The 12,125-nt window shown below is 35.7% G+C and overlaps 1 protein-coding gene across 2 annotated transcripts in view; it reads left to right on the top strand.

Moving 5' to 3' along the window:
• The window catches only part of LOC110448657, a 21,080-nt gene extending 9,790 nt beyond the window's left edge, over positions 1-11,290 (top strand). The window contains exons 3-9 of one of the 2 annotated variants that reach the window (XM_021495026.1): positions 2,898-2,973; positions 4,368-4,460; positions 4,745-4,771; positions 6,791-6,847; positions 7,465-7,573; positions 10,360-10,505; positions 10,944-11,290. In XM_021495026.1, the coding sequence (XP_021350701.1) occupies positions 2,898-2,973; positions 4,368-4,460; positions 4,745-4,771; positions 6,791-6,847; positions 7,465-7,573; positions 10,360-10,505; positions 10,944-10,996 (561 nt within the window). In that variant the 3' untranslated portion in view covers positions 10,997-11,290. Of the gene's footprint in view, positions 1-2,897; positions 2,974-4,367; positions 4,461-4,744; positions 4,772-6,706; positions 6,848-7,464; positions 7,574-10,359; positions 10,506-10,943 lie in introns of both variants that reach the window. The other variant, XM_021495024.1, reaches the window with a different exon arrangement.
• The last annotated feature ends 835 nt before the right edge of the window (positions 11,291-12,125 follow it).

Consider the following 12,125-nt stretch of genomic DNA (forward strand, 5'->3'; position numbering starts at 1 on the left):
AAAATGATATTAATTGTGTAGTTATGTAAAAACAACAATGTATGCTGCAAAGGTAAACAGCTCAACCACTTATACTGCCGTCACTTCATCTAAACTTGAAACTGAAAATCTACGCAGAAATATAATGTACCGTTCAGATTGGACAATACTTACAGAGTGAAGTTTTTACTTGTGAAGATATAATGTTTCGTTTATCTTCACTGCATTAAATATATGTTTTTATTAAATAGAGAATTCATGATATTTTACAAGTAAACTGCAATCAATACCGATACGGTAGGGTTTACCAACATATTTTTGTAGACAGTATGCGACCTTAATTTCCCAGAAGGCTTTCACGCATAGGGAAGCACCGGAAGTGGACAAAGTGTTTACAGATCAAACCCCGGCGGCGCTTTGCGCCGCTTGGGGGTTTGAAAAAATGTTTATGATATTCCCCCGAAAGCCATGCAACAGGCTGCAATGATCAAAAGGTCGTTGATGAGTTCGTAGACATACTCCTAAGGCGTGTTAAGACAGGCTGTAATGGTCGTTGATGAGTTCGTAGACATACCTCTATGGCGTGTTAAGACAGGCTGTAATGGTCGTTGATGAGGTAGTATACATACTCCTATGGCGTGTTAAGACAGGCTGTAGTGGTCGTTGAAGAGCTCGTTGTCATAGTCCTATCGCGTGTTTAGACAGGCTGTAATAGTCGTTAATGAGCTCGTAGACATACTCCTATGGCGTGTTAAGACAGGCTGTAATGGTCGTTGATGAGTTCGTAGACATATTTCTATGGCGTGTTAAGACAGGCTGTAATGGCCGTTGATGAGCTCGTAGACCTACTCCTATGACGTGTTAAGACAGGCTGTAATGGTCCTTGATGAGTTCGTAGACATATTCCTATGGCGTGTGAAGACAGGCTGTAATGGCCGTTGATTAGCTCGTAGACATACTCCTATGACGTGTTAAGACAGGCTGTAGTGGTCGTTGATGAGCTCGTAGACATACTCCTATGACGTTTTAAGACAGGCTGTAATGGTCGTTGATGAGCTCGTAGACATACTCCTATGACGTTTTAAGACAGGCTGTAATGGTCGTTGATGAGCTCGTAGCCATACTCCTATGGCGTGTTAAGACAGGCTGTAATGGTCGTTGATGTGCTCGTATGCATATTCCTATGGCGTGTTAAGACAGGCTGTAATGGTCGTTGATGAGTTCGTAAACATATTTCTATGGCGTGTTAAGACAGGCTGTAATGGTCGTTAATGAGTTCGTAGACATACTCCTATGGCGTGTTAAGACAGGTTGTAATGGTCGGTAATGAGTTCGTAGACATACTCCTATGGCGTGTTAAGACATGCTGTTATGGTCGTTGATGAGCTCGTAGACATACTCCTATGGCGTGTTAAGACAGGCTGTAATGGTCGTTGATGAGTTCGTAAACATATTTCTATGGCGTGTTAAGACAGGCTGTTATGGTCGTGAAGAATTCGGAGACATATTCCTATGGCGTGTTAAGACAGGCTGAAATGGTCGTTGATGAGTTCGTAGACATATACTCCTACAATTGTATGACGTGTTAAGACAGGCTGTTATGGTCGTGATGAATTCGTAGACATTCTCCTATGGCGTGTTAAGACAGGCTGTTATGTTCGTGATGAATTCGTAGACATACTCCTATGGCGTGTTAAGACAGGCTGTAATCGTCGTTAATGAGCTCGTATGCATATTCCTATGGCGTGTTAAGACAGGCTGTAATGGCCGTTGATGAGCTCGTAGACATACACCTATGACGTGTTAAGACAGGCTGTAATGGTCGTTGATGAGCTCGTACACATACTCTTATGGCGTGTTAAGACAGGCTGTAATGGCCGGTGATGAGCTCGTAGACATACTCCTATGACGTGTTAAGACAGGCTGTAGTGGTCGTTTATGAGTTCGTAGACATACTCCTATGGCGTGTTAAGACAGGTTGTAATGGTCGGTAATGAGTTCGTAGACATACTCCTATGGCGTGTTAAGACAGGCTGTAATGGTCGTTGATGAGCTCGTAGACATACTCCTATGGCGTGTTAAGACAGGCTGTTATGGTCGTGATGAATTCGTAGACATATTCCTATGGCGTGTTAAGACAGGCTGTAATGGCCGTTGATGAGCTCGTAGACATACTCCTATGACGTGTTAAGACAGGCTGTAGGGGTCGTTTATGAGTTCGTAGACATACTCCTATGACGTGTTAAGACAGGCTGTAGGGGTCGTTTATGAGTTCGTAGACATACTCCTATGGCGTGTTAAGACAGGCTGTTATGGTCGTTGATGAGTTCGTAGACATATACTCCTACAATTGTATGGCGTGTTAAGACAGGCTGTAATGGTTGTTGGTGAGCTCGTAGACATACTCCTATGGCGTGTTAAGACAGGTTGTAATGGTTGTTGATGAGTTTGTAGACATATTCTTATGGCGTGTTAAGACAGGCTGTTATGGTCGATATTGACCTCGTAGACATATTCTTATGGCGTGTTAAGACAGGCTGTAGCCCTGTTATTTTTGTTGAAATGTTTTGACATAATGTCAAATGTTTCAAGTAGTTTTGTCTTCATTAATCTGACGCAAAAATCAGATAAAGTGTAGATAAAGTGACGACTAAGTGACGACAAAACGATGACACGATGTATAAAGTAATAGAAACTGTTAGTTTATCCTTATTAAGTATGTTTTATGTCTGTTTGTATGATATTTTGAAATGGCAGTTATAGCACGTTGATAATAATAATAATAGTCTTTATTTAAACTTGGCTACATATTGAGTCAAAGACTCGTCTCCCATATGGTCAAGCATATTAAAAAATGTGCATTATATACAACATAATATTGATAACGTTGATAGTAATTATTCCCTTGTACTACACAGAATCCAGCTGGAAAATCAACACCCATCGATGTTGAAGGCAAAGTCAACAACTCTCAGGTATCGGAGGACTTTCACAGTAAGATAACTCATATAAACCTTCTAGAACCGGAATGATAATAAATAATAGAAAAAAAGTATTGCGTTCCCAAGAGATGTAATTGCGGAAGATGTTGAACCTCATTAACACTTAAATAGAAGCATTGTCTGTTGTTTTCGATATCCAGGTATGTTCTAAAAGATATACGGAAACATACTTAAGTTTATTAAGCATTATACGCGTATCTTTACTACTATTTCTCCCACCTTTTACAGTTGTGTCTCCCGTTTTTGCCGGGAAAGATTAACTTGTCATTCCCTAGAAGGAGGTAGCCTCGTGCCGATTAGCACGTATTCAATTGTGATGTCATTAAAATATGTCACAAGTAATTGTGACGTCATCAAAGGTGAATGACGATATCCATAACCTACATTTGTTTTTGTATACAAACATGGTAGTCTACTGTCGGTGGAGTTGTGACTGAAATAAAAGCATGGGAGAGAAATCTTCATCCCCTACCATGAGGGTGTAACAGAGAATTATCTTACCTTGGACAGGTGTTTCCGCACTTTAACCGGTTTGAAATTTCCTTGTCTCACCCTAGGGTTGAGACGGGGGGATTCCCCTATTCATAACAATGGTATGACGTTACTTCAACAATACAATTACGTCACGTCAACAATCCATCAACGTCACGTCTACCCTGAATTTAGCGTGTAATGTTATCATTACATTGTGAATATGATACACAATGGGAGAACAGGGTAAAAGAAAAAGAATCATTCACCTCCGTGTGGGTGAGATAGTGGAATCTCAACCCTCGGGTTGAGATTCCCCTATCTCACCCCCAAGGGGATGAGAGATTCTATTAATAAAAATCTCTCTGAAATCTCTGAAATTAATCTCACACAGGTGAAAGTGCGGATACTGCTGTCCAGGGTAAGAGAATTAATAGAATCTTCCCCTACCTTGAGGGTGTGACAGAGAATCTCCTACCCGAGAGGTGATTTTTTTTGTGTTGTCTAACCCAAAGCTCTGCCGAGGGTTAGACAATAAACACAAATCACCCCGAGGGTTGAAAATTTCTCTGTTACAAAAACAAAGTTTATTTTGTATTGACAAGGAAATTATGATTAGTATCTTTGATTATACTTTCGGCATCAAATATGTACTTAACTTTATCATTTAAATATAGACAATGAAATAAGATCTAAAAGATGAGTGCCAGAATATTGAAATGATAGACATGAAGAGACAAATCGTTTGTTAAACTCTTACCCAAAGTTGCAATTACATGCAACAGAAGACGACGTGTCATGTTAACGTTACTATTAAGGAAGAACACCTTTGAAATAAATAATAAGAACACATGACATTTTACATTGATGTCAAGAATATGCATTTAGGTCATTCATAGTGACTTTCTTTTTCAGAAAAAAAGAAGCACAAATGCATCAAAGGAAAATTACCAATCCTATTGTCTGTGATATTTGTTTTGGGTGTTGCAGTTGGCACGTATTTTGTAGGTAAGTTGACAAGTTAACATTTTAATGAATACTTACATTAGAGTGAACCCGAAAAGACATAAATTGACCTGCATAAATGTAACACTAAATAGTTAAAGTGTCAGAACATGAATTGTTTTAAGATGAATCATGAGTAAGCACTGGCAAGCATGAATGGAGTAGAAATATAGGTAAATGCTAGCTTAATAGAGATGCAACGAGCTAAATCAAATGTGGATCTGAACAGTTATGTATTTTCATTTTTTAGACATTATTAATACAGACATACAATACTTTACTTACAGTAGTGTCAACGGGAGACAATGAAGACGGTAAGTTTCTATTACAAGTTAATTGAAATGTTATATTTTATAATAAGATGTAAAACGCGGGTGTCCTGAATGCATCACATATATGAAACTGTTTCAACTCTTCTCCCAATTGAAAACTCACATACTTTATTCTTGATATCGAAGTCGTAACAATTTTGAAGACCTTCGTGCACGTGGTACATATTAGGCAGCTGACAATGCTGTTAAGAACGTGATCTTTTTCTGCAACGGCGATTATTATACAGCTTGCTGAATGATTGACTGTACCTCCCGTTTTGTTTAAACATTAGTTTAGATCATTTCGGATGTCCAACTTTTGTGCCCCTAGCACCAAAGATGTGCCTTATAAGAACGAAACAAATTTACGATGCAGTGTAATTCATCGTTTGAATACTGTATCTTGTGTGTGTTTCCCTTGTTTTTGACGTTATTATTTTTCATTTTGCGAAATTTGTTACGACAATTTTTTTTATTAAGAATAATGTAGTGCAAGAATATTTTTGCACTGCGACAATGTTACATCGGCCCGATGTCGAAACTTTAAGAATGTATCTATTGTGGAATCCTGTAGAACAAGGTCGTTGTAAATCATATATAATTGGGTCGATGTGAACACACAAACATACTAGGCTGGCGAACAGACATATATACTCATCAGTGTAGAAGTTTGTACAGAAGTAGATCAGCGGTAAAGTATATTCAACCAGGTCGATATTGGATTATATTAACCCTGACAAGCGTGTTAATATATTTGTTAGTGTTCCCTTATAATACGTTTGGAAAGTTTTCTGGCTTGTATATATACAGGTTGTGAGAAATATATTGGAAGAGGCGAGCCAAAAAAATGGACATTACAAAGCATAAATGAATAATTCACGCAGCAGTAAAACACCAAAAACTGTATCACGCCAGTGTCGATTTCATGTTTTTCCCCAGTTTAATTACCGGTGCATGTCTAACGACAGTTACATAATTACCAAATGCTACTGTTTTGCATTTGACCTGACATTTTGGGGTTGGGTTTTAGAGGAAATGTTTAATGCGTCAACTTGTCTAGGGTCACATTGATAACGTTGTCACATGTCCTTTAATGACCTGAAGTTTGCATTTAAATTCAATATTCCAATTCATTGGCTTGATTTGTAATTAACGTGTGTATTCTATGTATTATGTATATACATCTCTTTCTCACCCCAACGTGTATAGGATGCATGTGACAAATGTCACCATTCATGTGAAATAACTCTGTTCCATTGTTCCACAAAGGCTAGTCTCGTTCAACCAGACGCTTGATCACTTGTTATTCAAGAGTCTCTTTATTCGGCGTAGCTTGCGCAGGCAACAAGAGTCTGGTTGAACGAGACTACACAACGACGTGCCAAATGACCTCACGTGATTTTATCCTAAATCGTGAATAGCGAGAGCAGAAAGTGATTCGTTTGAGCGCAAAATATTCAGCACTATATTTATTAACGTTTGGAAGCGTGAAGTAATTTTAGATGAATACGTGACTTCATCAAATTTAACCGTTGGTCAGGGGAACATATTTATCGTAAGAACCTTTTTAGCAACTGACAATAGCTATTGAGTATAAATAATAATTAACCAAATTTATCGTGAAATCTTTCCATACTGATTAAGTTTCAGTGTTTACTAACGGTATATTATACTTGCCCCAGCTCTTCCCTAATTAGTATTTGGTTCAGGTATACTTTATTTACAAGTAGCACTCTTACTATATCTGTTGAAATAGTTAACATAATGTAGGTTTCGGGATAAGGAATCTCTTCCCTAGGTGGCAGAATTTGGGTAAATCTTGGTTCTAACTTCTTCATTCTTCTCTTGTAGATTTTTCATATCCTGCATACCTACAAAAAATAGATTCTAACTAACATAAGTAAAATAATACAATGTCGTTCTTTCACATTTTGTCAGATATGAATAGCTTTTCTACAAAGTCACAACGAAATAAGACATCTAGCGCTGTTCAATCCAATAAAGTGTCAGATGTTTCCTCAGTTATAACAGCAGGTTTGGACGAGAGCAGCGATAAAGAGATAAATGGAACCGGGTTCAGTAAGTACAATGTAAAATGTAGCATATTGTCGCCTTAACCATCAGCATTGTAAAGACATTCAACACGAATCCAGTGTGATCATGTTTGCAATTCATATACCATTCTATATTTGTTATCAGTAAATTTGCACATGGTTTAATACCATTATAAATATTGGTTTGATGTTGAGCAATTCATATACCATTCTATATTTGTTATCAGTAAATTATTAAATAAGGTCGGACCAAGTAATCTCAAAGCCTCACAAGGCCTGCATAAACATTTGCAGGTCCGCCAGGATTTATACCCGAAAATGTTCTATTTAAAAATGGACAACCCGGTTGTTCCGCATAAACGAAAAGGTCTACAGAAATTAAACGTACCCCAAGGTAAAAATCTGCTTTAATGTAATTTGTGCATGTTGGCATATCCGTTTAGTAATCTTCTGTTGATATAGACATTGTACCGTATCCCTTTAGCGTTTTACAATCAATATATACACTTTTTATCCAGGGACGGTCGTTTTAATGTATATGATGCAAAATGTGAAAAGGTGATAAGTAGTATAATGTGTTTTATTAAGTTTTGTTCAATAATAATTAAAGAAAAAGTCGACTGATTTTTGTTTATTTTACAGAGACGGACCCTATTTGCCGAGATTTTTTGAAGTCATCTGTATTTGTGTTTGATTGCTACCATCAAAGAGCATTCAATGCCTTACCTATAAACAGTACAGTCAAATGTTCGTAAGTATGTCCAAAATTGTATTTTCAAAAATGGAATTTAATTTACATATCTATATATTTACATTTCTGCTACAAGTTTCTCTATAAGTTTTACAAAAAGAAATTACGTTCATAGGTCTATGAACACAGTTAGATCAATGTCATTTTAAAGTTTCTCCTCCCGTCACGATTAACATGAGATAACTGTTACAAGTTTCTTTATAAGTTTTACAAAAAGAAATTGCGTTCATAGGTCTATGAGCACAGTTAGATCAGTGTCATTTTTAAGTGTCCCCTCCCGCCACGATTAACATGAGATAACCGTTAAAAGCAAACATTTTGGAAATGTTAGGTTGTTCCTGGAATTTGGTTTGCACTGACGACACAGACCCGTCAATATGTGTGCCTAATGTAGCCGATTGACGTTCATACAAGCATGCAATTGAGAAAATGCCTTTCAGTCGTTATATATTTTCTCTTTTTTTCCAGCTCACAAACTTTTCAAACTCATTCCTAATGTTTTGAAGGAAAATGAAATACCAAGATAATGGTATGTCTGTGGGCGTTCTTTAAATGATCAGTCAACGAAAGATATTTTAAACATTTGTTTGGTCAAATGTATGAATGTTTGCTCAATTACCAAAAATTATATTTTCTTACAAGTTATGAAAATTCTGTTTCTTTAAATAATACTTCATTATCAGAAAAAGAAAACTAATGTTACTCCTACCTCTTATTTCAAAACCCGATTTCCACAATTTAACTTGTAAGATGACCTAAAAAGTAATAAGTAACAGTTTTACACTTTATATTGAAGATATGAAACGTATTTAATTCCCACCACAACTAATGCTATTTCAAATTGTGTTATTACATGATGTTATTTCAAATTGTGATATCATGACAACTATTTTTCATGTGGTGTCAAAAAGTGAAATTATGCCATTTTACAGAGTACAAGTGATACACAAGGTTGCAGATTTTCAAAATGGTTGTATTTATTTTTCATTTTTAAAATATTTTATCAAGACAGTTCTACAAACAAAAAATATATCTAGTTTTCAGATGCAGGCGTTCTTTTAAATCTGATCATTATTTGTTACATTTATATAAACCTTCACTCAAATTAGAACGATATAATGAAACATATATCCCTGGTGCACCCGATAGCGCTTTACTGATTTTATTTGTTATATCTTGTAAAGTTAAATATGCATTGCTCGGGTTACCATTTTTGTAAACTTGAATTTTGACATTTTGTATATAACTTTGTGTAACTTGATCACTATGTGTTAACTGAAATAGACATTTTGTATATAACTTTGTGTAACTTGATCACTATGTGTTAACTGAAATAGACATTTTGTATATAACTTTGTGTAACTTGATCACTATGTGTTAACTGAAATAGACATTTTGTATATAACTTTGTGTAACTTGATCACTATGTGTTAACTGAAATAGACATTTTGTATATAACTTTGTGTAACTTGATCACTATGTGTTAACTGAAATAGACATTTTGTATATAACTTTGTGTAACTTGATCACTATGTGTTAACTGAAATAGACATTTTGTATATAACTTTGTGTAACTTTATCACTATATGTTACCTGAAATAGACATTTTGTATATAACTTTGTGCAACTTGATCACTATGTGTTAACTGAAATAGACATTTTGTATATAACTTTGTGTAACTTGATCACTATGTGTTAACTGAAATAGACATTTTGTATATAACTTTGTGTAACTTGATCACTATATGTTACCTGAAATAAACAGTTTGTATATAACTTTGTGTAACATGATAACTATATGTTACCTGAAATAGACATTTTGTATATAACTTTGTGCAACTTGATTACTATGTGTTAACTGAAACAGACATTTTGTATATAACTGTGTGTAACTTGGTTACTATGTGTTAACTGAAATAGACATTTTGTATATATAACTTTGTGTAACTTGATCACTATGTGTTAACTGAAATAGACATTTTGTATATAACTTTGTGCAACTTGATTACTATGTGTTAACTGAAACAGACATTTTGTATATAACTTTGTGTAACTTGATCACTATGTGTTGTTAACTGAAATAGACATTTTGTATATAACATTGTGTAACCTGAATACTATGTGTTAATTTGAATGGACATTTGTATATAACTTTGTGTAACTTGGTTTCTTTTTTAACTTGAATAGAGAGTTTGTATATAACTTTGTGTAACTTGAATACTATGTGTTAACTTGAATAGACATTGTGTATATAACTTTGTGTAACTTGCAATTACTATATGTTAACTCGATTTAAGCATAATGACACCATGATGTTATTGTGTTAGATTACCTGCCTTTCTCTTGCACGAATGTGAGTGTTTTGGTGCACTGGGTTCGTCCCTCTCACATCATGAAGCCTCACACACATGTATGGTATATTCCGTCTTTGCGTATTGCAGAGTTATCTGCTCTTGGGAGCAGGTATTGATTGTTACGTCTTTGGTTTGTGCGAAAAAATTACGTCGTTTTCTCAAAAATTGATGACGTTACTCTGTCAAACAAGTGACGTAACAATCAATACCTGCTCCCAAGAGAAGATACCCCTGCAATACGCAAAGACGGAATACGTAATCTGTAATAACGGACATAACATGTACCACGATTAAACGCGTAAAGTTCATAAAGTACACAAGTAATTATGACGTCATTATGGACGACATACGACTCATATAACACAAAGTATCACAAAGTATCAACTCTTTTGGGGGGAAAATGTATTTATAATAGCATTGCTTTTTCCTTAGGTATCTGAACAGAGTTGGTTTGTGTATACAAGACCTATTGGAGAATGAATACGGAGTTGATTGTGACAGACTAGATCAGTTGTACCTCCTCAATTTAAATGCAGAAGTCCTTAAGGAGAGAAGCAACTTCGATGCCAAAACGGAATGTGAGTAACCTGGTTTAAATTCAGTTAAGCATACATTTTGCACAAAGTTACAACACAGAATATTTCAAAGAGATAACACCAACTCATCGATAGTTTCATGATATTCTTGTAAGCAAACTTGCATAATCCCTTTTACATCGATTCAAATACAATGACGTTTTTGACAAACTGTTCAATAGCAAAGATTAATAAAATAATATTAACTGTTTGCCTTCCGTATCTACATTTGTTGAAGGGACATAATTCCTTTCCACTGTTTTAAGTGATCAGTGTAATGGTAACATGTGTGTGTCTGTGTGTATGTGTGGTGGAGGTTCGGGGTTGGGTTGGGTGTTGCAGGTTTTAAATTTTGTTTCCTATGGCATAGCCTTAAAATGACTGTTGACACATTCTATTACTTTTAAGGAATGATTACCTTATATCTGCATTCTATTTTAGGTGGAGAATGGTATACATTTTACACAAAAGCAACTAACAGAACCCTGGTATGAATCAAACGGAAAGACTGGATGTCTCGTTTTAGTTGATGTAGTTCATGTATATATATTTATAGATTGCCTAAAATACATCATAGAATTCAAATGTTTAACATAACGATGCGTTAAGTTAACAAGTAAAAGTGTTATCTCGATCAGATGTTTTTTTGTATAAATAATATAACTAATTGTCCGTCTAAATGAACATTGTCCTACATGTATCACAACAAGCTGCATCGTTACTAGTATGTATCCATTTGTTGAAGTAATTTTGCGATTGGTTTCTATTAAAACCAATGTTAAAAGCTATGTTTTGGTTTGCGTTTTCATTTACTCACTTTGCAGTTGTCTCGGTGATACTATATATATAATTCTGTTATATACGTATGTCCACAAGCAACTGCGCACTATCAAAACAAATAGAAAAAGAAAATATTGCAAATTTGTAGTACCAATAAAAGAAACAATGTACCGTTAAGAATCACTGTCCGGCTGCACTGTGGCTTCTCAATACAATTTCAAGGAATTCGCAGGAGCTGCCTTATTATGCGCTAACTACAACTCCTATGCCACCTGTCTAATATCTCCCTATGTGTGTATGCCTGTGGTGTGCCGGTTATGTAATGTGTTCTGTTTGTAGTGGGACCGTGCTTCCAACGGCATCACTTATAGTGCCATCTCTCTTGTATGCTACAGCACAGATACCGCAACATCCACCCCAGACCAATTTATACTCCACCTTGGTTGTTGGAGATGCGTGGGCAGGATAAAAACACGACGACTTCGGGGATCGAATCTCGGCCGCCTACGTGAAAGGCCTGAGTGTTAACCACTTATTATTAAAACCTCTCCTTTCTTTCGTGTGAATGAAGCTGAAGCACAAATGGACCTGGACATTTCCATTGACCAGTTAAATTTTACCTTTGTTACTTTTTTAATAAATAACACCTACAATGTATTGTTATACGACATGCGATATTTACACAGTTTATTATTTGAATTATCGCGGACAATGACAAATCTGTGTGCCCTTAAAACGTGTACTATTAAACAAACAACGTACAATTTAATAGTGTAGTATTATTTAAAATACTGTACAATTTAACAAACAATGTACCATTAAACTAACAGTGTACCATTAATC

Source organism: Mizuhopecten yessoensis, unplaced genomic scaffold, assembly GCF_002113885.1.
Source record: "Mizuhopecten yessoensis strain PY_sf001 unplaced genomic scaffold, ASM211388v2 scaffold4123, whole genome shotgun sequence".
NCBI lineage: Eukaryota > Metazoa > Mollusca > Bivalvia > Pectinida > Pectinidae > Mizuhopecten > Mizuhopecten yessoensis.